Raw genomic sequence first — 26,613 nt, 5'->3', positions numbered from 1 at the left:
TACAGGCACATTTGTCTTCTCAGTTTCCAAGCCCCTTTATGCTCTCCTTGATCCTTTGTGCTCTCCCCTTCCTCCTCCTCCTCCTCCATAAACTCGAGTGGGCAGCCTCCATTCCCTGATGGAACCTTTTCACTCCCTACCACTGGAATTCATGACCTCTTGTTGTCCATCCGGCCATTGCACCTCCTATTCATTTCCCAGTGGATCACACCCTGTTGGGTCAGATCTCTGCTTCCCAAGATCTCTTCACAAGCTTGCCTCCACATTTAGGCTAAACGTGTGGAGGCAGTGTAAGAACAGGCCTGCTTGCCCTGCCCACAGCATCACACACTATTCGCCTTCCTCTCCTAATATCCATTCATTGCATGCGGACATCTGGAAAGGTCAACCTATGCATTTACAGCTGTACAAGTGTAGGCTTCCATAGGTTCGGGACCCCTGCGCAATTGCAGTTCCCAATTGTGTGGATACCTACCCACGTACAGCTAGACATGCATAGACTTCCCTTTTCAGACATCCGCATGTTCCGGATGGGACACCTGATGTGGGTGGGGCTGGCAGGTATGGTCCCGCTTGGCTTCCACGCATTTAGCCTACACATGAATAACTTCTCAAGAGGGCTCCACTAAGCTTCCCTCCATGGAACTCCAGTTGCCTGACGCCAGGGCTAGTCCACATGTCTGAATCACAAAGGCAGGCCGGGCTGACAAAAAAACCCAGTTATCACATGGTAGTACTATCCGTGGATTGTGCCACTTCAGACTACAATCCCTACCGCTTTGGGTCACGATGACACGATTGAGTGTGGCCATGTGTCCTCTTTTACACGTGTGCTCTTTTACAGAGGGCAGTCCTGTATTTGCCCATCAACAGCACCTGGACAGCAGAGTAAGCAATGCACACAGGTCACCTAGTCACAGCCTTCCACACTATGGTGGGATGTATTGTATTTCTATTTAAATTACAATAATTGTATCTAAATGTGCATCTATACATATAAATTAATATATGCTAATTTTATGCTAATTGTCACCCTTTTTTGTCTTCTTTTTTGGTGATGCATTTCCTCTTCTTGAGGGATTCATACGTGGCCACCCTACTGAATACTCCCCAATGCATGTTTATTTATATAGAAAACCCTCCTCGAAAACTCCCCTTCTCTCACATGTCTTATTTAGATTGTAAGCAGAAGTTTTTGTCTGATTTTCATCTTATGTATAGTGCTTAGTTCTTTTAATAATTATCCCCCTTTGGAGGGGGGGCGGTGTTCCTAAACACAGAAAACTAGCATGCCAAGGAAAAAGCTAGATTAAAATCCTTCTCCTTGACAGCTAATCTTCTGTGTTCCGGGAGGTCTGTTTGTGTATTTTCACATGTCTCAAATTAATCAAAAGCAACTAACTTTGAAGAGAGCCGGTGTGCGCAGTGGTTAGACTGGGACTGGGGAGACCACGAAGCTCTAACCACGAAGCTCACTGGGTGACTTTGGGCCAGTCACAAGCTCTCAGCCTAACCTACCTCACAGGGTTGTTGTGAGGATAAAATGGAGAGGAGGAGGAGGACCTTGGAAGCCACCTTGGGTTCCTTGCAAGAGGAAAAAAGGCGGGATATACATGTAACAATTATAGCAATGAATAACAACAACTTACTGCTTTCTCTGCAATGCTGGATTCCCAGAAGCTCGTCAAAGGCGTGCAGCGTGGTGCTTTGTGCTGCGCTCCCCCCAGAGTATGCCAAGGGTTTTTCACAGAACCCCTCATAGAGCAGCCCTTCTGGCAGGGCTGGATTATCCTTCCAGCTAAATGAAGGGAAAGGCAGTGAGAGACAGCGCCACCAAGGACTGCATGGTGGGTCCAATAAACATCAGAGAAGGCTACAGATTCATATGGTGCAGATGATGGACCCTTAGGAAAACCGTCTATGGAGGCGATTAGTAGCAGTGTGAGTAGTGGTGCAGCTCGGTCATTTCAGACCCTGGACTTAATGGTCCCTTGTGGGGGTCTTTAGATGGCCACAGGCATTACTTCAGTGGTGAAGCACACAACTGAGATGTAACTCCTCCTCCACCACCACCACACTCCATTCCATGCTTTGAAACTGCTTCTACGTTCCTGATACGTTAGAACATCAACACCAGAACTGTTTTCCAACCCTGATTTTAAGAAATACTCTGCGCATGTGCAGTTTTGCATTTTTAATTCACTTCAGTCATAGCACCGTCATGACTACAGGAATCAAAGGAGATTGTTTCTGCTTCCCTGATGTCCTCCTCACCTGCCACTCTCTAGGTGGTTGTTCAGAGGGCCCCTGGGTTGCAGGGGCCTGGATTTTGGCCCCCAGGTCCATCCCTAGTGCAGAACTAGGGATGTCGGAGGAATCCGTATAGCAGTGGGGCTCGGCGACCTTTTGCCAGCTCATCTCCACCGGACTTGGACCCAACATCCACCAGCTGGCCTGACTCGGCCTGCACCAAGTTGGATCACCTGGCAGATTTTCGCTAGCACGCCACACCATCCTCTTTCCGCCACTGTGCTGCCGCTGCACAGCTACCACCGCACAACCATCCTTCTCTCCCTGCCGCCATCAGCCCCCAGCCTGGAGAGCCCACCGCCTTACCTTTCTCACACGTGGGGCTCTCCAGGCTGGGGACTGGTGGTGGCAGAGAGAGAGAGAGAGACGGTTGCACCATAGCAAGGCAGAGCGGGAATTGTTTTTCCTTTGACCGTAAACCCCATTTCCACAAATCACAGTTGTAATTTGCAGAAATTACATCTGTACTTTGCAGAAATGGGGTTTATGGCAGAGGGGAAAAACCCAATAAAGTCCCCAGATTTCGGGAACAGACTCCCAGCTCAGCTTGTAAAGGCAAGCCAAGCTGGATGGGGGCAGGGGGAATCCGTCTAGCCAGATTTAGCCACAAAGGACAACCCTATCAGCACCGAGTGTGTCTCTGTGTGTGTTTTCTTCAGTGTTGAAGGTGGCATAATTGACCCCAGTGTCTGTATGCACTCACCCCACCATCAGCTTTGGTTAACAGGTTTTGCAGGGGGTTATGCTGACCTTTAAAAACGTTTTTAAATTGTCTTTTTTAAAAATTGTCTGGCCCCAGCAGCTACATCACAGTTATTGAATCACCCACCCTTAACACAGGGGATTTCTACAGCAGCTTAAAATCCTGCATTTAAAATGGGGCTTTCTGTTTCCGTTTTAAATGCAGGATCACAACTGATTCCCTTTACACACTCTTCCTTCTCTGTAAATGGCTGTTCCAACAGCGTTATGTTTCCAGGAAGAGGCATGACACACACTCCAGGTTCAGCGATACTTGCTTCTGGGTTCCTGCCCCTTTCCCTCCCCTTGCACATTACTGGTCCATGGGGACTGACACACGGACAGCCGCCCACCGATCTCCCCAGGCCTCACCTCCCTCTTCCATGCTTCTGGCCAGTCCCTGCCGCTCAGCCCCCTCTGTTCCTGCTCCGCTCTGCTGCCCCCCTCGCTGCCGCCCTGCTGCTCTCCCGCTCTGTTTTGAACAGGCAGGCTGAAAATGGCGAGGAGCCAAAATGGCGCAGGAGCGGGAAGGCTGAACGCCCATCAGACCTTCGTCACCACCTTCGACATCATGGCCACGCCCCCAACAACCACACTCAGCGCTTCATTCACGCTAGGGGAGAAATACACGGGGAGCACATGGCGCTCCATTTGCGCATAGCCTGGAAAAAGGCCTGATTGTTTCCGTTTGAGGAAAACACGGGATAGGTGGGAGGAAATAGTGGAATAATGATTGGACAAAGATGACGTCATGTAATGGACCCACACAATTCAGTGAGTGAGCAACCATGCATGTGCAATAAACCTGAGGTGTAGAGATCCCCACAGGCTGGGAACTATCCGTTTGGCAGCAGACCTCAGTCTGGGAGTCTAGGTCTCCATTGAACAGCTGCAAAGCGACGAGATTGAGAGCTCAATCTTATGCATGTTCAGACAGAACAAAAGTCCTGCAACTCCCAGTATTCCCCACCAAGTGGAGAAGCAGTGAGTGGGAGCTTAACCCTTCCCCTGCCTACCACGTTTTATTTATTTTAAGCATTTTGATCCCACTTTTCTTCCACTAGGGCGAGCAGGGGGCCAACCTGTGACCCTGGGCTGATTTCAAAAGCCCACTGCAAGCGATCAGTACAGACCTCTGGCTAGAGTGATCTGTCCCTCCCCTGGAAGCCTGCTGGGTAGGGAGGAGAGGGTGAGAGGGAGAGAGCAAAGGGGGCATCAGAAAGAGAGAGAAAAGGGGTAACACCCCACCCACTTTTGGCTTGGGTCCCATCCATGACTGGGCTCAGCCCCGCCCACCCCTAGCATGCAGCACCCAATAGATTACCCCTGAGGTAAATAGAAAAAGGGGTTAAGGAACTCAGAAGTGGCTAACAGCCTAGAAACACAAATAATCACTTTTGTATTTAATTATCTCCCCCACCACCGCCGCCCCTCCAGGGTTCCAGGTGCGTGTTTGTCACAACATAGGGGAAAGCGGTTGGAGGCAGGGGTCAGCTGAGGTAAAAGGGCTGAGCACACACATTCCTCACTTATCCGCTGCAAACTGCCCTTTGGCTTTACCGCCGTTCAGTGGAGACCCACAAAATGTGGCCTCAGAGCCAGTTGAGGCAATCGCCTGAGACAACGTGAGCAACATGATTGTGTACGCATGACCAACTGGGTGCGGTGAACCCACAGAGGGGCGGCGCGTGGGACTGTCAGGGCAGCAGGCCCCCCTCCCACCCTCACCATCTTCACTGGCTGATCTGCACAATGTGTAGGCTCTGCCTGAGCATGGGTGCTCTGTAAGGGGCCAAGGGGTGGAGGGGGTCTGTCTGGATCTGCAGCCTCCAGCAGCCAGCTTGCATCGCCTCCTGCACCACATATGCTCTGGGCCTCTGAGCCTATGGGCTCCATAGGGGCAAGGGTGCCCTCTAGGCTGCAGTACTGGTCTGAATGCCATTGGCTGACCCCACTGCTTGAAGGTGGTCAGCTGACCCTGCAAGCCAATGCAGGGGCCCCAGACCCTATAAAAGCCTTCCTTCTGGGCTGGGCTGGCAGTCCGAGCAACTTGTCCTGTCAGAAAACAACACAGACTCTCCCTTGCCTATCTGCTATTTGATCTCCAGCCTGCCTGTGACTGGGTTAAAATAAATGGAGCAAAGAATAAAAGGAACCTGGTGGTCAGAGTCTACTACCGGCCACCCAGTCAAGGAGAAAACGAGGATGAAACTTTTGAAAAGCAAATAGTCAGTGTTTCAAGGAAGCATGATGTAGTAATAATGGGGGACTTCAGTTTCCCCGATATTTGTTGGGAGACAAATTCTGCAAAACATGGCCCCTCCAGGAAATTCCTGACTTGTGTGGCGGATAACTTCTTCCTACAGAAAGTAGAGGAAGGAACTAGAGGATCGGCTATCCTTGACTTGATCCTAACCAACAGGGATGACTTAGTGGATAAAGTAGCAGTTACAGGAACTCTGGGGGAAAGCGACCATGTTGTACTTGAGTTCTTGGTTCTAAGGGAAGCAAAAGCCGAGTGTAGCCAAACGCGTACCCTGGATTTTAGGAAAGCTGATTTTAATAAACTCAGAACAATGATAAGTAAGTCCCCATGGCAAGCGACTCTAATGAGAAAAGGAGCCCAAGATGGGTAGGAGTTTTTAAAAAAGGAAATTCTCAAGGCAAAATTACAAATAATTCCAACAAGAAAAAAAGGCGGAAGGCAACAGAAGAAGCCAATGTGGCTTCACAAAAAGCTTAGAGAGGACCTGAAAACAAAAAAGGACACATATAGGAAGTGGAAGGAAGGCCAAGCTACAAAGGAAGAGAACAGGCAGGTAGTACAGAATTGCAGGGATGGCATCAGGAAGGCTAAAGCTGAGAATGAGCTGAGGTAGGGATGTCAGAGAATTCTGCCACGGATCTCTGTGAGGCCAAATGCCAGTGCATTCGGCCCCCCGAAATCCATGGCGGAACAAAGCCCCCCGCCGCACGAAATGGGCCCAGAACGGAGCACCTACCTGTTGCCGTCCACGCTGACATGCGAATGGCGGCCGCATCTGCGGCTGCCATTCGCTTCTTCCATATAGCCGTGATAGGCTACGTAAATACTTATTTTACTACTACGTAAATAGGCTACGTAAATACTTATTTTACTACTACGTAAATACTACGTAAATACATTTGCATCCCTGCGGAAGCCATGATAGGCTACGTTAGTATTTATGTAGCCTATCATGGCAAAACTAAGGGAACGCAAATGGCGGCGGCTACAGCGGCCACCATTTGCGTTCCCTTTTTTTTGCCGTTTTAGCCTACGTAAATATTTATGTAGGCTATTACGGCAAAAAAAGGGGGGAATGCAAATGGCGGACACTACGCCATTTGCGTTCCCTTTTTTTTTTGCCGTAATAGCCTACATAAATATTTATGTAGGCTAAAACGGCAAAAAAAAGGGAACACAAATGGCGGCCTCTGTAGCTGCCACCATTTGCATTAGCTGTTTTTTGTGGGGGGTTTTGCTGTGATAGGCTACGTATTTATTTATGTAGCCTATCACAGCAAAATACAGGGACGCAAATGGCAGCAGCTACGGCAGCCGCCATTTGTGTCCCTGCAGGCTGCCCAGCGGCCAGATGTCCAGCTGCAGGCGGCCCCAGCCGGTGGCCAGAGAGAATTTTGGGAGGAGGGACAGAGCGCCTCCCCCCCACCGCGAATGTCACCCTTCGGAAAGGTAAGTGACTTTCGTACATCCCTAAGCTGAGGTTAGCAAGGGATGCTAAAAGCAACAAAAAGGCTTTCTTCAGATACATGCAAAGTAAAAGACAGAGGAAAGAAATGGTTGTTCAGCTATTAAATAAGGATGGCAAAATGATAACAGATGACAAAGAAAAGGCAGAAGTGCTCAATTCCAACTTTGGCCCAGTCTTTTCCCAAAAGAGGGTCTATGACCCCCTTGGCAAAGGCAAAGTGCAGGCTGAAGGGACAGGATTGCAGCTTGAGATTGATAGGCATATGGTCAAGGAACACTTAATTACTTTGAATTAGGGATGGGGGAGAACTCTGCCACGGACCCTAATGAGGCCAGATTTCAAGAATCCGGCCCCATTGGGGCCCATGGCAGAATGGAGCACTCACCACTGCCTCCCCCCGGAATCCGTGTGGGTCGGCTCCCTTGTTGTGTAGATCCTGCAGAGTCGGCCGCCGGCTCCGCTCCGCTGGCAATACGGCCAGCCACCATTGCCATGCCGTATCGCTGGGGTAGGGTAAGTGAGTCTCCGGACACAAATGGCATAGTGGGCGCCATTTGCAGCCGTAAAGATGGTAGATTAGCCTAAATGCACCCATATCAGGGATAGGGATGTGCAAAATACTTACCTCCAGGTTCCAGGGGGTGTTCCTGGTGGGGGGGAGGCTATCCGTCCCTCTCCCTGGAATCCTCCCTGGCCAGCTCCGCTCCGCAGTGAGTCCGCGGAGCCGCCAGCCAGGCCCGTCCGCAGCCGGACTTCCATCCGCTGCCAGGCTGCAGCCACAAATGGCGTCCAGTGTAGGGGACGCCATTTGCGTCCCTGCTTTAGCCATGATAGGCTATGTAAACATTTACGTAGCCTATCATGAATAGAGTAGCAAGTAGCGACGCAAATGGCCTAGCAGATGCCATTTGCATCCCTGCTCTTTGCCATGATAGGCTACGTAAATATTTATGTAGCCTATCGTGGCTAAAGCAGGGACGCAAATGGCGTCTGCTACGCTGGATGCTATTTGTGGCTGCACAGCGGAGCAGCGGATGGACCGGACCAGCCAGCAGCAGGTAGGGTCCATCTGGGGGGGATTTCGGGGGGTGGCAGGGGGGTAGTCATTCCACCACAGACTCCGGGGGGGGGGGATTCTAAAGAATCTGGCCTCATTGGAGTCCATGGCGGATTTCTCCGCCATCCCTACTCAGGGATGCTTTGACTTAGATTCCTCCATTGAGCAGTGGATTGGACTTGAAGGTCTTATAGGCCCCTTCCAACCCTACTATTCTATGATTCTATGTCTCTAGCCTGTGGCCCTCATTTGCTGTTTGCCTGATCTGGTACCTAACCTCTAGCCTGTTCACAACTGTGCCTCCTGCCTCTGGCCCATTTACCCATCGCCTCATCTCAGACCCAGATCTGTGACAGCCTTTCCCAAGTCTGATGCTCCTTCTGAGTGATTAGGAACTCTGTTTTTTCAGGCTTCTCAGTCACATGCAACTTGTACTCACATGTAGCCTCTGTGCAAAAGAGCCAAAGAGCACATGGAGAGGGGTGGGGTCCGCTAGTGCAGTACCCCACCCTCCACTTGTTCCTGCCTGTGTACTAAGAATTGCCTCGGAAGCCTTTCTCATGTCCCACTGCAATTGGAGGGGACATTTGTGATGGCTACAGAGGGGCCTTCTCTGTGGTAGCACCCCTACTTTAAAAATCTCTTCCCATAGAGGTTCATGTGACGCTGAGTTTGTTGTCTTTGGGGGACTGGGTGAAACCCTCTTTAAAAAAAAAACACACACAAATTTCCCAGGGTTCTTTTTTAATAGATCTTTGTTTTGTTTTTAACTTGGATGTTATCCAGTTAGCTGCTGGTGGTTATTTTGCTATAACTGTTATTAATTTTAATATAGTGCTTTTTTAAATACATTTTTGTTCCAGAAGCCTCTCTGAGAATTCGCCTTGAAGAGTGGGATATTAAATGTCTAAATGTTTAAATGTAAATGTTTAAATTTTTAAAATTGCACATGGTGAAGAGGGCTATAAGAGAGGTGACTGTTCATTTTGTCTGTCACGGAGTTAGCAACCCTGATCTTCCCGATCAACAATGCTTCACCTTCAGAAGACTCTCTGGCTGCAATAAAATGTGAGCATCCCAGTGGTGCCATGCTGACAGCAATGGGCTGCAAAGCCTCCATGTTTCACTGCCGGGTGACGCATTGCAGGAGATGTGCTTTAGATAGAAATGAGGGCTGTGCTCATCGAGGGCTCAAGCTGTGAGCTTGCTCATTACCCATCCTTTGCCACCTGCCCCTGCCAGATGTTGGCGAGACTCTGGAGATCAGCAGGGTCTATTTTTAGGCTGTTATTTTGTTAAAATGGTCACACGCGGCAAAACACGAGAGCCGAAGAACCCGCTCAGAGGACCTTGCCACATCTGAACATTTGCGCCAAGCAACGTGGAGGGCTCAGGGGAGGTACAGACTCTGTTTTGTGTTTAGTAGAGCCCTTTTCCGTCAAACATTCAGCTAAAAGCAATGCAGGGATGAGGGGAGCAGGATTGGGCCTACACCACGACCTCCACCCATTGATTCAAAGAGCTGTACAGAAGTTTGGATCAACATATGGCGGTCAAGGGCAGGGCAACTCTGTGCATAGGTTCTGCACAGACCCTTGTATTGACATGTGAAGGTCAGTTCTGAGAGCAGTGGGTGCAGTTATGCTCTTCCCTTCCATGCCTGAGATTCGCCCCCTCCCCCCCGCCCCCTGCCTTAACTTGTACCCTTGGGGAAGAATGAGGATAAAGGAGTAGCCGCCTCTGCATACTGAGCACTCCCAGACCCCTCCTTGGCAACTGTGGGTAGCACTGAGAAGCAATAACTCCTCGTTTGCTCAGGCATCAGCAAATCTCCCCTGCCCTGACTAGGCAAATGTGGGTTTAAAAGGCGGGCCATGGCTGCTGAGCAGAAGACGTTGGGTCAGGGTGGCAGCTCCGGCTTCACTTGCCCCTCCAAGAACACAGGATGGCCAGCCAGCCCCTAAAACCTCTCCTGTTAACAGCCACTATTCAGGCACCTGGTGGAAGGGAGCCCTTTCCCTTCCTCTGAACTCCAAAGAGGCGGTGGGGGGGCGGGTCTTCTTCATACCCCCACATAAAAAGGCCACCATGTGAACCAAGTCCTTGGAACACATCCCAGAGTCCTTTGTGATGGGCAGGTATTGTACAGCAAACACACAGGGGTACCTAGGCAGGCGAATCGACGTATCACGGGTTCTCTGAGGAAAGTAATTGCGAAAGCCGCTGGACTAGATAAGTCCAACAGCATTCTACTTTCTGACAGTTCTGCAGTTCACCCACATTGTGCCTTACATATCTAGCCAATAAAGAACATACAGAAGGAACAGAAATGAGGTAGCGAGAGGAAGGAGCCAGGATTTCAGTCAACCATGCAATAGATTTGTCCTAGCTCATTCTAATAGAATGACACACTTGAGATCTATATGACGTGTGTGTGTGTGTGTGTGTGTGTGTGTGTTTGTATATATCTCCAAGAAAGGAGAAGAAAATGGCAGTTGGCCTTGTGCTCAGCCTGGTTTTTGTTTTTCTGGAATGGGCAGTTCTTGCACAACTTAAGGGAGAAACCGTTATATTACCAAAACTTATCTTTAGCTCAGCTAAAAATGTGTATTTACAGCATGAGTGGGCAACCTGCATCCTGTGGGCTGCATGCAGCCCCCTGCTACTCTCTTTGCAGCCCACGAGCCCAGGAGAGCCCCACCCACTTCCACAGCAGCTCAGCTGATCATGTGGGCTGCAGGGAAAAGACCCCTGTTCCGGCACTGAGCAGGGACGGGGAGCTTTAGCCTAATGGTAACAGAAAACGTATGTATTTATAATGTTAGAGCCTCGTGTGGCGCAGAGTGGTAGGTGGCAGTATTGCAACCGAAACTCTCCCCACGACCTGAGTTCGATCCCAGCGGAAGCCGGCTCTCTGGTAGCTGGCTCAGGTCGACTCAACCTCCCATCCTTCTGAGGTCGGTAAAATGAGTACCCAGCTTGCTGGGGGAAAGGTAGTCACGACTGGGGAAGGCAATGGCAAACCACCCCGCTACAGTCTGCCATGAAAACGCCAACTAAAGCGGCGTCCCTCTAGGAGTCAGCAATGACTCGGTGCTTGCACAGGAGGAACCTTTCCTTTTTTCCTTCAGTGACAAGAGGCTATCCCTTGAACACTTCTAACACTTCTCCCCTCTACCCCAGCTGATGATCTTTTAAACCTGATGAGTTTTTACTAGAGAACTGATTAAAAAAAAACACTGGCCTTTGGTTCTCTGTACCCTTGAACTTCCCCAGATATTGGGGAAGTTCCTGACTGTTAGCGCAATACGACAATGGAACCCATTACCTAGGGAGGTGGTGGGCTCTCCCACACTGGAGGCATTCAAGACGAGGCTGGACAGCCATCTGTCAGGGATGCTCTGACTTGGATTCCTGCATTGAGCAGGGGGTTGGACTCGATGGCCTTGTAGGCCCCTTCCAACCCTACTATTCTATGATTCTATGATTCTATATTTGCAAGACAGCTATTCTGCTGGTGACAATGTGAAAGAAAGCAGTCAAGACTATGTTGTACAGGATCGAGTCACTGCCATATCCCCACCCCCTCTTCCTCAAACCTACTGAGGCACACTAGAAAGCAGGAAGCTTTCTTGGGAGTACCGCAGACTCGGATCCTGGACGCTGCTGTGCATATTTGCAGTGGTGCTAAGATGTGAACCATGGTTCCCCGGACACCAGGTGAATACTGTAGGAGCCACAGAGTCCATTCTGGATTCATTTTAGACTGAGCCAGACTCAGGAGTGTCTGGGATCCAGGCCAGCTCCAGTTTCAAGGGGCCCTTGACAAACTGCTTTCTCCCCCCTGCATTGTCCCCAGGGCCAGCCCAAGACATTTTGTTGCCTGAGGCAAAGGACAAGATGGTGCCTGCTTCCATTCCATGGACAAAAGCCAACTGGACAGGCAGCTGAATCTTACTTCAACACTGCAACAGGATAGAGTTCTCTCACACCAGAGGACGGCAAGCTAGTTTAGGGACTGTAGGGCAGGTTTTGATTCATACACAGCTTTGTCCTCCAAAAAAGTGACATTGCTGGGGGAGAGGGTGGTCAGGAGGAACTGCTGGGGGTTGCCACTGCTTCCCCACCCCACCCCACCCCTGCAGCATCTGCCACCTTCGGCAGTTGCCTCCCTCTGCCTAATAATAGGACTGGCCCTGATTCCCCCTACATCATGGGATTACCTGAGGGCAGCAGCGGACAGCTATGACCCACTGTTCTAAATGTTCCGCATTGCCCCAGAGTGCCCAAAGTAGTTTCACTCTGAAGCATTGTGGGCAATGAAAATGGCTACACACAACACTGGGGATGCCATTTTAATTTCCCAGAATGTCCCAGAACACTGCATCAGGCATTATAGGGCGCTATGGAAAATTTTAAATAGTAGCTCATAGTCACCCAGTGGGGGATTTGTCGGGGTGCTGGGGCCCCTACAACTGCCCAAGGGTGCGAGCGGCCCACTAGAGTCCAATCTGAAATGGATCTATGGTGCTTCTCTCTCCCTCTCTTCTTCTCTCACCTGCTAAAATTGGGTGACCACTCCCTCCCTCTCTGGGACTTGGCCCCATCACTACTAAGTGCTAAAGGATATCACATAACCTACTTACGCTTACAATTAAAATTGGAGGCCTAGAAAAAAAGCTCCCGTTGTCGTCGTTCAGGGAGTCTGCAGTCCCCAAAGTGAGGGCTCCTTCATTAGAGCCCGGCTCCAAGTCCTTATGGGCATCATTCCCCTTCCCCCACTGCCTCCTGCTTTAATACATCCAAGTTTTAATGAGGGTTTAATGAGGGAGTCTGATTAAGTGAAAGCAATAGAATTAGCTAAGATGGCCCCAGGAAACCAAGCATTAGGGAGAACACTGGACCTTCTGTCATGTTCCTCATAACACAAGAGGCCATAAAAAGTTGCAGGAAAGCATGCTGGGGTTGTATTGTCATCTTGCTGGCCCCTGCCTGTAAGGCATGGTCTATTTCCACAGGGCACGACTGGGAAAACTTACCATGATGTCTGGGCATGTCCAGCAAAGAAGCACACAACTAGGAGCAATGCACGAGATTCCTTAGAAAAAGCTGGTATTGCAGAAACAGGGAGGGAGGGAAGGAGTTTGACTCACCTACCATCTGAAGCCAATATTGTCCTTCTGCACAGCAATCAACGTGTGGCTTAAAGCTGGTCCTTTGATCCAGTGAGGGAGGCAAAGGGCATCTCTACACCAGCCTAAAAACCTGCATTTAAAACAGGACTTTCTGCTTCCGTTTTAAATGCAGGATCATGATGACTCCCTTTCTCACCCACTTCCTTTCCCCCCTCCCCTTTCCCCCTCCTTCTCCCCGTATCTGAGTCTCCCATTATCTTTCATTGATCTCGCTCCTCTTCTTGCTGCTTTTCCTCTTTTCACGGAGTGAACTCAAGCGGAACACACCAGGGTAATCTGATAGCTCGTTATCTGTGATCTATTTAAAAACGGAACAAAGGGCATTTAGTGCAGGAGACGTCGTGGAGGGTCATGGCGTCATGCAAAGAGCCCGCAAACTTCTGTGAAGGAGCCATGTCAATCGCAGGATAAAAGCTCCATGTAAAGAAACCCAAATGTCAACTCAGAGAGTGGGAGATGATGAGGGCACTGGGGCAGCAGAAACAAATGCCATTTTCTTATGGTAGTCATGATGTCGCTATGATTGATGTGAATTTAAAATGCAAAACTCTACATGTTCAGAGTATGTTTTTATCAGAGTTGGTGAAGAGTTTTGTTATGTTGGTTGTTCTAAGACGGCAGGAATGTAGAAGCAGCTGTAAAGCATGGAACAGCAGTTGGAGAGGGAAAGAGAAATGTTAGCGGTGTGTTTCACACCTGAAGCAATGCACGTGGCCATCTAAAGGGGTCCACCAGAAGTTCAGGGTCCAGGGTCTAGGATTACCTAGCGGCACCACTGCACAGCCTTGCTGCATCGTTCTGGCAAGAGCAGAACTGAAGCTGAATTTGGAAATTGCTGCATGAACAGCCAGCATCAGGGTTTGGCAGTCAGGCACCTGTTGAGACTAGGAATGTCTGTCGCTGGGAAATCTGGTTCTTTTTTGGCTCAACTGAGTTCCACAGTGTATATGACTCACTTTGCATCTGCAGAACAAGCTGCGGGCTGTTCCCCGAACTCTGGGCGCTTTTTGAAGAATTTTGGGGGGAAGGTTCTGCAGTTTGTACACATTTCTGAATAATTTGTACAAATTTCAGCCAAATTTGTGCAAATTACAGCTGAATTTGCACAAATTACACAAATCTGGCCATAATTTGTGCAGATTCGGCCATAATCCACACATATTGCTCAGAAACATGCACAAATTGTGGAACCTCACCCCCACCCCACCCATGCTCAAAACTCCTGGAAAATCCATGACCATGACTTGCTGCAGATCAAGCTGGGCGCCACAGCAGGAGCCCAGACGAAGTCTGGTAGCCGAGCCTAGGAAAACCTGTCAAACTCCACCCCTCAAACAGATTTCTCTGACATCCCTAACTGAGACCCATGGCCCAGGAGGGGGCCTACTGCCAATCCCTGGAGTCTCATGAACGTGCTGCTGTGCTGTCTTGATAGCGCTCTTCGCCTGGCCTCTCTGAACGAGCGAGCAGTGAGAGGAGTGAGGAGGAGGAGTGAGGAGAATGAGCGGTACCATTTGCACGCTTTGCCTCTCCCCCTGGAAGCTGATGTGTCTTGGGCCAGAGGGAGAGGCAAGCAAATGGGCAGTGGCAACCATGGCGAGAAGGAGAGGGAGTGCAAGGATCCCCAAAACCTGGAACAAGCAGTGGAGCATGAGCAAAACATCTGAGAGCTAAACTTCATGCTACATTAAATGTATAGCGTGTAGCTGATCCTAACCTTTTTATTTCTTACTTTAGCGTAAATGTGCAGGACCATGACCCAGATCAGGACCACCATGCACAGGTAGTGGGAGGGGGAGTTGAACCTTCCCACCCAGCCACTTTTCTCTCCTAAATCACGTGCGCGCGCGCACGCACATGCACATTCACACACACACACTGGGGCTAGGAAAGTAAAACAAACAAACCTGCATTGGCATCAATGGAAGCTTTTTTTTTTCTTCAGCCCCTGCATTGGGGGTGGGGGGAGTGAATTTAGGAGGATGGGAAAGTCTAACCCACTTACCCATGCACAGTGGTCCTGATCTGTATCAGGGCCCCATGTGCTTACACCAAAGTAAAAAAAGTTAGAATCAGCTACACACTACACGTTTAATGAAGCATGTAGTTAGTTTATCACTAAGATTTTCAAGGGAAGCCAAAGAAGTTTCCATAAGGGTAACCAAACCTTTCTAGGATTTCACCACTGAATTCTGCCCAGCACAAAATTCAGGTTGATTGAGGAGTTTCCTGCTTGGCCACAACATCCGAGGGATTTTGGGTGAAGCTGAAAAGCCTATGGCTAAGATCCAGTTTGTCAGATTTTATGCACATAGGCTGTGTTCAAATGCCACAGCCCCACAGGGCTATTGGAGGCAGGGCATGCGTGTGGGGCAGGGAAGCCCTCGCTCCCCTCCCCCTGGATGAGCTGCCTCAGGGAGACATATCCAATCCAGTGCGATGAATCTATGAACTGAGGGCCAAAAAACCCTTATATGTGATGTGGATTGCGTGTAAGTAGTCACATGCACATTTTTAAAATGTTAACAGCTGCCATCTCAGGCAGGGTCGAGCAGGAGCAGGGTGCATGGGGGGGGGGGTTAAGCCTTTCCTCCCACCGAGGCCCTGACAAAAATAGCTTCTTGCCCCAGTCACCGAAGCTTCTTTCAGTCCCAGGAAGGAAGCTCCCATTTCCCTCCTAATGCCAATACCAGCTGGAGGTCACCGGGAGGTGGGGATGGGATTTTTGTCAGGACTGCTGTATGAGGGAGAGTTAAATCCTCATCCTAACACACCATGGTCCTGATTCCACCTATTTATTTATTTTTGAACATCAGGTTAAGTGCTTAGACACAAGTGATGTCACATGAAGTTTGTCCCTGAGATTGTGGGCATTTCTACATGGGGCTTTTATCTCACACCTTTACCGAGGCTTCTGCTTCTGATTTTTTTTTTGTGGGATTAAGAGTGGCTCCTTTACACATGCTTCTTCGGGGGGGGGGGATCTCTCTCTGTCTTTCTATGTGTTTCATTAAACAACCACTAGATGGCACTGTGGTATAGCAGAATTGCACAATTACACGAGACTCTCATTCCATCACTTCTAAATAATACCAAACTTTTCTTGTTGGGGAAAAAAACGTGATAATGGTTGCAAAGCACAGGAGAAGCCCTGGAGGATGATAACATAATGTAAAGGAACTGCAAACTACCATGAGTGAGTAATCATGAGTGCAAAATAAAAGCTTTCTGTGGATAGGCTCTGTGCCTGGTTCTGGAGAGAGGGAACAACCGATGATCCAGTCTGGAATGTGGCTATTTCCAGAGTGCCCACCTCTCCCTTCTCCGTGCACTTCAAGCCTTCCCTTAGCTCAGAGGTGCAGAACCTCAGGCCCGTGGGCCAAATCCAGCCCTCCTAGGGTCACAATCTGCCCCTTTGAAATTCCCCATCTGTCCACGCCCCCTTCCCCCTAACCACTGATCATTTGGTGGTTTCCTGGCTTTTGTACAGTTTTTTCACCATTGTAAAGGGCTGAAATGCCTTTACTACGGCTTACTTATTGGCAGTAAGGACTTTCAGCTACAACACACTGGCATTCTTGGCCCCGCCTACAGCTGGGATGTGGTCCCCAAGAGCTTCTCTGAAATGGAATTAGGCCCTTGGGCTGAAAGAGGCTGGATGCCTCTGCCTCAGCTCCTGCTCGTAAAACTTGTCTAGAGCAAAAGGGATACATATAGGACTTACCCAGAAAAAAAGGTTCGTGTCACTCCATAAAATATTGAAGGATTCACATAATCTAGGAAGCAAGGAACAAAACAAAACAAAAACGGCCTGTTGATATAAGCAAAAGGTCATGAATATGAAATGAACTTGAGCACGCTCCGGGAGAGAGCGGAGGACAGGAAGGCCTGGCCTGCTATGGTCCATGGGGTCACGAAGAATCAGACATGACTTAACAACTGAACAACAACAACATGAATATGAAGAAGCCCACAAAGGGGAAGGATGAGAAGAGAAATGTGGTGGCAGGAGGCAGCTCTCCAGCCATTTGTTTATGCCCCATTCTATTAATTATCATTTTAAGGCACAATCCTATGCCTATTTAGACAGAGAAAAGGCCGACGACTCCCATGCAGGCTGGGGAATGCTGGGAGTTGTAGGCCTTTTCTCTGTCTAAACATGCATAGGATTGCACCCTTAAAATATTAAATAATTGGTGATAGGCGACCTCCAGATATTTTGGACTACAACTCTCATAAAGCCCTGCCAGCATGGCCAATGGTCAGGGATTATGGTAACTGTAGTTTAAACCATCTGGAGGGCGCCAAATTGCTACCCATGAATAATGTCTAGAGGCCTGCAGCCAAAATTTGGGCTGGTTATTCCAGAACAATACATGTACTTCGAGTTTCCTTTTCTCTGCAACTCCTGGCCACAAATAATTTGCCTGGCCAATTTATCCCCTAATTTCCCTTCCCTTTGGCCGGTTCCTCACCTCCCTCTGACCGCTCTAGCCCTGTTCAGGCTTTCAGCTTGAACAGGTGAGGGCACCTAGCGTGTAGGGAGCTGAGGCCTGTGTGCCACCCCCAACATCCCCACACATGCTGGCTCAAATGAAGACACTCCGGGATAAATTCAGTGGAGGCTGGTGGCTCTGATGTCCGTGGGGCAGTGAATCTGCTCCGGGTTTCAGTCAGAACTCCAAAGGAGGTCTCCACGGTGTGCAGCCTCCACTGGATAAGCTACACACTACAATAAATATGTAGTGCGCAACTGATTCTCACCATTTCTTGTTTACCTTAGTGTAAGCATGTGGGGGCCCTTCCCACCTAGCCACTTTTCCCCCCAAATTCTCCCCACCACCACCGTCACTTGGACCACAAAAAGTGCCGGGGGGGGGGACTCCGTTGGTGCCAATGGAGTTGTTGGGGGGGGTGTTATTCTCCATGGTGGGGGAGGTTTTGAGGGGAAAATAGTGGATGGGAAGGTTTAAACCTCCCGTAGTCATGTGTGATGGTCCTGATCTGGATCAGGCCCCACATGCTTACACTGAAATAAACACAACAGTGACGATCAGCGGCACGCTCTGTTTTTAAAATCGCATGTAGTTTTGCCCTTAAAAGCCTCCCTGTGATTGGGAACTCCAATAACGCAGGGTTCCTTCGAAGTGCATTCAGCACTTAAAAATCCTCCTTCAGACGGTTGCGCATCAGGACTGAACTGGCACATGCATGGGGATGTCAGGTAGGGGGCAGCGCATCCTCCCCCAGCTCCCTCATGCATTCAGCCTGAACTTCTGAATACAGCTTCTGTCTTCCACCTCCTCTTTTCTTAGCCCCAACTCGCACTGACCTACTGGCTTGTCATCACCCACCTCCTCCTTTTCTAGGATCCTGATTCTTCCATCCATTCTTCCCCCTCTGCCCTTCTGCCTGTCCTGCCCCTCTGTGACATCACAACAGTTCAGCCAATCACTGGTAGGGGCTTCAACACTACCACTGGCACTTCCGCTACCAGCAAATCCCATAGTACATAGATAAAGATCATGGGTAAGAGGTCAAATGTTCCTTAAAAGGTAAAGGTGTCCCCAACCAGTCGTGCCCGACTCTAGGGTGTGGCGCTCATCTCCATTTCTAAGCTGAAGAGCCAGTGCTGTCCGAAGACGCTTCTGTGGTCATGTGGCCGGCATGACTGAACACCGAGGTGCACGGAACGCTGTTACCTTTCCCGCTGAAGCGGCACCTATTTATCTACTTGCAATTTCTTGCTTTCAAACTGCTAGGTTGGCAGAAGCTGAGACTGAAGACGGGAGCTCACTCCGTCACGCAGCACTCGGGTCTCGAACTGCTGTCCTGCCGACCTTCCAGTCTGCAGTTCAGCGTCTTAACCACTAAGCCACCGCGGCCCCAAATGTCCCTTAGGCCAACTTAAAACATTTCCCTCGCACACTGCTGATGCTGCGCTTCAGGTACTGCAACAGCCACAGTTCAAATCATATTATGGACTAATCAAGAGTGTCAGAGACTTTGCATCAACATTGCCCCATGTCAGGAGAAACCCCAGCACAGCAGCCATACCCACTGGCAGTACAGACCCCCACCAGTTGGTTGCAAGGATGCCTTGGCCTATTCTACCTCACAGGGCTGCTGCAAAGATTAAAAAAGGAAATCCCTGTGGTGATGATGATGATGATGATGTTTCCTAGAGTTCCTTGGAGGAATGGTGAGATACAAATGTAATAAATAAAATAACACTCAACTACTCCTCTGGCTTCAGAAATTGCACTAGGTATTTTCCAAACCTAGGCATGATAGGCATTTACAAGCCTATCACCACAGCCATAGGGACTAGTAACCTACTCTTTTAAAAATTAAGATTCTCAGGAAACTGCAATCTGTGGCCAGTAACAATTTGGCAGATGTTTCTGTATTTCTGCATAATTACAGTCTACACATAGCCCTGCTCTTAGGGCACAATCCTATGGGGATAGGCGTCCGCCTCCAAACTTGGAGGCAACCACCTATCCAATGCAGGGCAGGAGAAGCATGGAGGGGACCATCTCCTCCATGCTTCAGCTGCCCTGCATTTGCGGCTAGACAGCTGATTTCGGCTGTCTAGCCACGGGAAGGTGGAGCGGGGGAGGCGGCTGCGGGAGACACATAGGATGTGTCATACTAGCATTTCTGCCTTTCCCGCCCTGGAACACACCCCGGAACACCCCGTTTTCACCGCTCCGCACTCCTCTTCCAAGGGCAGAGCGCAGGGCCATTCCAAGCTGCCTATGAGGCAGCACGGAAGGGGGGGAAGGTTGGTTCCCAGAAACTGACATATCCTGTGACCGTCTAGCTGCTGACTAGCGGTCATAGGATTGATCCCTCTGAATGTGTATAACTTTTATTCTGTCTTTTCTCCAGCTGTCTGCTTTCTCTGTCCTTGTTGCTCTATGAATTTCCATGCAACGCTTTCTGAATCCAAGAGGGAAATGTCAGGTTTACCGTGCATTTTCTTCAAAACCCCGGTCATGTCTCTGAGTGCGTTTGCCATTTCTTGTAATGCTTCTTCCACTATCCTGTTATCAAGCTGAAGGATGCCATTAACAGCTTTTGCCATTGCCTGGAGGAGACAAAAGAGAGAGTTGCATGCTGGGAGTCTGTGGATTATCATTATTATTATTTCTTTTTATAAGTTGCCATAAACAATCATAATATTTCTATATATAAGCTTTATAACACATTCAGTATATCCAAAATTGCTAATTTACCTGGTCTACGCCTTATTCAATCATTAATAAATGAAGTCCTTTTTTTAAAAAAAAAAGGCTATATGGAGTTCATCCTTCTATCTTATAATAATTTGTAATTGTATTCATCGCAGGATAGTCCATATGTTCTTTTCCCATTAATCAATTGGCTGTATAGCCAAGTTATTACACAAGTTTTTGCCAACATAATCCTTCCTGCTGTTATCATAAGACTTTGCCATCACAACATGGTCTCTTGGAATCTGATCTTTATTCCTCCCAAAAGTATGATTGTGGGAGTTAGCTGTAATTCATAACCTGTAATGATTCTGGTACCACAGAAAAAACAACTAAATATTTTGCTACAGCTATTAAGATGAGATCACAATTAATTAATTAAAGTAATGGTTATTGGGAGATAAATGGTTTGGAGACGGTTTATAATGTAAAGTTGGTTGCTGATTTTATGTTGTGTATGTATGCTTTGTTTTTCATTAATCTTTTTATGACTAGTTGTATTATATATTCTGTTCCATTTACTTTATGTCTTAATTTATCCTTGTTTTACTGTTTTGCTCTAATAACTGTTTTTATTTACTGTGTGGAAAGGTACATGGACTATATAAACATGTTGGTTGGATGGTAACTTCTCTGATGCCACGTATGATCTCATTCCAATAATCCTTAAATGGATTTACAACAACACCATATATAAGCAAAAATCCTCTCCTTCTATCCCTACGCATAATGGTTAACACTGGGAATACCCTAGATATTCTGACTAGGATATAATAATAAAAATGTGCAATTATTTCCATTTGTAAAAAAAAATAAATTAAAAATTATTTGGAGTTCGGTCCTAATACATTTTTAAGAGAGTTTATACACACATCATTCCATTGTTCATCTGAAATTGATATATTAAATTCTTATTCCCGGTTTTGTTTAATTACATCAGTTCCGCTATTATGCATATCTGTGAATATATTATATACTTTAGTCTACTATCCTGTGGTCCTTGGGTTCCTGGTTTTGTGTTTTGGAGCGCAAACCTCACCTCTACCTTGTACCTGTTCTTGGGTAATGTACTTTTCTTTTATCTTCACCAGGTTGCCTTCTAGGAGATGGGTGTTTTGTGACTAGCCATGCTGACCATGGCAGCCATTTTGTGAATGGCCAACCCCCCCATGGCAGCCATTTTGTGAGAGTATTCATGACACTTTCTCAAAATTCCAAATGTGCCCACTGACCCAAAATTGGAGAGGACCCCATATGAATATATCTGAAGGCAGAGAGAGAGAAAGGTCTGCCATTGGAAGAGGAGACCCAACCCTTGATGCCCCTCCCAGCCCTCATGGAAAGTTCCACATCCAACGTCCTCTGACATCCAAAGAGATAAAAAGAGGACAGATCATGGGTGTGGCATTGGTGGATGTGGATCCAAAGCCCTCCCTCTTCCCAACCATGCCACCAACATGGGGAGAAATTTACACCAGCCCTGAGCTGAAGTAAATAATTTCCCTCCTGTTGCTTGTAGTGGGAGGGAAATAGTTCAAAAAAGGGGGAAACCCAAAGGACATTTTTTCAAAAACGTACACCACTCCTCCCTCACTTCCCCTCAGGCAGCTTGTGCTCAGCACTGCTTTGGATATCACAGAGACTCTGACATTGGAGCTCTTGAGATTGAGATTGGTGCTCAATCTGCCCAATAATAATGGATGCTGAATTCTGGAGGATAGGTGGCTATTTGCTATGCTAAATCTTTGGTCTGGGGGCAGTATACCCCTATACCAGCTGCTAGACAGCAACAACAGGAGAGGGCTATTACCTTTGTCATGAATATTAAAGAAAAATATACATCTTTTCACCCCTGCTTGTTTCTTCCTTGCACCCCAGCAAGGTGTTTACTTTCCAGCCTAGCTTCTTGTTGTCGACAACAGAATCAAAGAGTTCCCCCATCTCTCAGTAGGATTAAGAGAAGAATGATGTGTTAGAATGGAAGGGGCTGGTAGGAAGGTTAACTAGACAAAATCTTCCTTCATCTTTATGATGCTGAAATGAATAGGGATGAAAGAGGGCAGTTATACATCTGTTATGGATCAAAGTGGAGGATGCAAATATTACCTTGGGTCTTAAATTGTTTTGAAATGTAAGGGAGAGGAATTAGAATGATCCATCGTTGCCTCTTTTGAACTTAAAATTGCAACCCTTACAGACGACTGGGGCAGGCCCACATCTGTTTGGCCCTCAGATTGATTTCTGTCTCTCTCTCTTAAAACAAAAAAGTTCCTAGCCCTTAAGGCTGCTGCTAACATACTGTGCAAACAAATCTCAGGAGCTGGGATGATAAAGGGCCAAGCAGAATTTCCAGTGCTCAGGAAGTGGTGCTTCAGTGCCTTATGTGGCTCCTTGATCCTTCCCCTGAGTGGCAGAAATGAAATGAATTATGCTAATCCAGTGCAAATTTGCACATGTGATCATGGAATTCAGCTCTGCCTGGTGCAGAAATAGGGGCCTCCTTGATTGCAGAGTTTAAGGGGCTGGCAGAGGATGAGATGGCTAGATAGCATCACTGATGCAATGAATATGGACTTGAGCACACTCCGGGAGAGAGCGCAGGACAGGAAGGCCTGGCATGCTATGGTCCATGGGGTCACGAAGAGTCGGACACGACCGAACGACTGAACAACAATAAAAAGTGCTGGCAAAAAGGCATGGGGATCCACTCCTTGCTTGCTCATAAGGCATCCAAAGGAAAGGATGTCAAATACTCTGGGACAGACCATACCTTGATCCCAGGTGCAGCAGCTCTCTCAACCAGGAAACTGATGAGAATGAAGCCCCTGGTGCTTGCTCCTCCAGGAAAGGAAATGATGGGCTCCAGATTCCTGGGAAGAGAGCAACGTTCAAAGAAAATGTAGTACAGGCATGGTATGGTATGGTATGGTATGGTATGGTATGGTATGGTACGGTACGGTTTGTTTGTTTGTTTGTTTATTATATTGTAATCCACCCAATAAAAAGCATTTCCTGGGCAGATTACAAAATTATAAAATACATACAATACAAAAACAACAAACCACAGGGATAGATAACGATATATAAGCCATACAAATCTAGAACTAGGTCTCTAAAATACCTGGGAGAAAAGAAAGGTCTTTGCCTGGCGCCAAAAAGATAACAGTGTAGGTGCCAGACGAACCTCTTTCAGGAAGATATTCTATAGGCAGGGTGCCACAACTGAGAAGGCCTACTCTTTTGTAGTCACCTGCCTAGCTTCCATTGGTGGGGGCACCCAGAGAAAGGCCTCTAAAGATGACCTGAGGGCTTGAGCAAGTACATAAAGAAGGAGTCATTCCTTTAGATACTCTGGTCCCATTTTTATGAAGTTTTTATTGAGGGCTGTGGAGGGAGGGACTCCAGCGCAGTGTAGTGGTAAGCATACTGGACTGGGAATGGAGAGACCTGGATTCAGAATATTGGACTGGGTGACCCGAGGATGGTCTTTGTTATCCATCAGCCTAACTTACCTTACAGCGTTATTGTAAGAGATGAGGGCGGTGTGTGTGTGTGTGGGGGGGAGAATATACTGCCATTTTGAAACCAACCAAGGCAGTATCCAAAGATTTCAGAAAATAAAAACCGTAATCAAATAAAAACATAGTAAAACATTAAAAATAACCTTAAGAAGCCATAACAGCCATAAAAAACATTTAAAAAGGCAAGTTAAAAAGATGTGCCTTGACCCCCTTTCTGAGTGAGGACCAGGTGCAACTCCACAGGGATTGCGTTCCAGAGTTTGGGAGCAACACAGGAGAAAGCCCTTCCCCATGTTCCCAACAAGTGGGCCTCTGTAACCGAGGGTGTCTTCAAAAGGGCCTCTCCTGCTGATCTTAATAACTGAACAGGTTCATACCAAGATAGGTGGTCTCTCAGAAAGCCAGGCCCTAAGCTATTTAGAGCTGTACAGTTTAAAGCTCTTGAACTGAGCCTTGCATTGAGCCCAGAAAAAAACTGGCAACTAGTGCAGAACTTTCAGTTTGGAGGTGATGTAATCAAAATAATGTGCACCAATTAGCAGCCTAGCTGTTGCATTTTGCACCAACGGAAGCTTCTGAAGAACTGTATGGGGTACCCTGAATTTGTTGGAGAAAGGATGGGACTAAACTGTAATTTAAAAAGAAAGAATAAAACTGTGGTCACATTTACACAAAAAGATAAACCAGGTTTCTGGCAAATCTTGGCTAACCATGAACAAGCTATGTGCTGGTGTGCACAGCCTGTTCACTCCTGCTTAGATCCTCCTGCTAGCATGAGCAGCTGAATGAACCAAAAATGGTTTGTTTGTTGTTTAGTATATCATCTAAATCCAGGATCTTGGCTTCTTGCTCCCAAACAAGCCAGGATTCATAAACTGTATTTTATTCTTTTAACTTTTGTAATCCATCCAGAGAACATTTGTTATTGGACAGATTAAAAGTACAATTGACTGAAATAAACCAAGAACAAACCCTGGTTTATGATCCTAGCTTATAAAAGGAACACCAAGCCAGAATTCTGGGTTTGGGTTACATGCTAAACAAACCACTGCTCATTAGTTTAACCATTTGTGCTAGTGGGAGGAGCCAAGCAGGAGCAAACGGGCTGCATGTGGAATCCTCGATTACCATTCTGTGTGAACATAGTCAGTAAGAAAAAAACAGAGAACAATTCAAATGTAAGCCACCATCATAAAAACTGCAGCCATTTAACCTTAAGCAGCCTGAACAGTGACCCCAGATATCTAAATAAACTTTGAACCACTAAGACAAACAGGATCTCCCACATACTTACTCAATTTCCAGGGGCCTTTGTGAGATTGGAGTATCAGCAGCAACAGACAAGGGAGTGAAACAGAGAGATCAAGTCAGTTGAAGAGCAAAGTCTAGTCCACATGATGTTGCTGTGTTTTTCCTTAAAACCAAAGTCTCCCCATATGCCCCGTCTTGCTTGCAGTTGTATGGAATTCCCTTCCCAAGCTGTCCTCCCTCTCTCCAAGCAGAGATTTCCTATTTTAGGTTATTGCTATGTCTAAACAACAGAGCTAAACTGGTTTGACTCCCCAATGAGGAGAGATTATAATGTTTAGTTTTTTAGTTTAGAAAAAGATGAGTAAGAGGGAACATGATAGTTTGGAAAATTATGCACGGTGTGTAGAAAGTAGATAGAGTTTTTCTCCATCTCTTAGAGAGCAATCCTATGGGGATAGACATCCACTTCCAAACACAGAGGCAACTGCCTATCCAATGCAGGGCGGGAGGAGCGCGGAGGAGCACATCTCCTCCACACTCCAGCCACCCTGCATTCATGGCTAGACAGCTGGTTTCAGCTGTTTAGCCATGGGACCACAGAGTGTGGGGTAGGGAGGCCAGACAAAACATAGGATGTGTCGTACCGGCATTTCTGACTTCCCCGCCCCAGCATGCCCCCAAGAATGCCCCGTTTCCTCCGGTCTGCGCTGCTCTTCCAAGCACGGAGCATGGGGCCAATCTGCACTGCCTATGAGGCAGTGGGGGAGGGGGGAGGGTGGTTCTGTCTAGCAGCCATAGGATTGCGCCCTTAGAATATTAGAACCTGGGATCATCCAATGAAGCCAAATGGTGGCAGACTCAGGACAAACAAAAAGAAGTACTTCTTCGCACAGCACATAATTAAACTGTAGAGTATGCAACCACATAAGAACATATGAAGAGCTATGCGAGAGTTGTTGCTGGATGCGCCCAATCTCGTCAGATCTCAGAAGCTAAGCAGGGTCAGCCCTGGTTGGTACTTGGATGGGAGACCGCCTGGGAATCAGGCTTCCTGCATTGAGCAGGGGGTTGGACTCGATGGTCTTGTAGGCCCCTTCCAACCCTATGATTCTATGATTCTATGCCGGATCAGACCAAGAGTCCATCTAGTCCAGCGTTCTGTTCATACAGTGGCCAACCAGCTGCCCACGGGAAACCCACAAGCAGGACATGAGTGCAACAGCACCCTCCCGCCCATGTTCCACAGCAACTGACATACATATGTATACTGCCTCTGATACTGGAAGTAGCATATAGCCATCAGGACTAGTAGCCATGGATAGCCCTCTCCTCAAGGAATTTGTCTAACCCCCTTTTAAAGCCTTCCAAATTGGTGGCCATCACTATATGTTGTGGCAGTGAATTCCATCGTTTAACTCTGTGCTGTGTGAAGAAGGACTTCCTTTTATCTGTCCTGAATCTCCTACCAATCCGCTTCATGGGATGACCCCGGGTTCTAGTATTTTGAGGGAGGGAGAAAAATGTCTCCCCATCCACTTTCTCCACACCATGCACAAGATGCGGTGA

The 26,613-nt window shown here is 47.9% G+C and overlaps 1 protein-coding gene across 1 annotated transcript in view; it reads right to left on the bottom strand.

Moving 5' to 3' along the window:
• The window catches only part of LOC146340694 (indoleamine 2,3-dioxygenase 2-like), a 47,940-nt gene that overhangs the window by 495 nt on the left and 20,832 nt on the right, over positions 1–26,613 (bottom strand). Inside the window, exons 5-9 of the mRNA XM_084807254.1 lie at positions 25,091–25,105; positions 23,046–23,145; positions 20,013–20,130; positions 16,762–16,813; positions 1,650–1,798 (exon numbers count right to left, since the gene is read on the bottom strand). Of these exons, the coding sequence (XP_084663380.1) occupies positions 1,650–1,798; positions 16,762–16,813; positions 20,013–20,130; positions 23,046–23,145; positions 25,091–25,105 (434 nt within the window). The remainder of the gene's footprint in view (positions 1–1,649; positions 1,799–16,761; positions 16,814–20,012; positions 20,131–23,045; positions 23,146–25,090; positions 25,106–26,613) is intronic.

This window comes from Heloderma suspectum, chromosome 6 (assembly GCF_057233095.1).
Source record: "Heloderma suspectum isolate Gila_16-S chromosome 6, 16-S_ref, whole genome shotgun sequence".
In the NCBI taxonomy this organism is placed as follows: Eukaryota; Metazoa; Chordata; class Lepidosauria; order Squamata; family Helodermatidae; genus Heloderma; species Heloderma suspectum.
The sequence above is the reverse complement of the archived record's forward strand: the minus strand, read 5'-3'. Positions and strand labels throughout refer to the sequence as shown.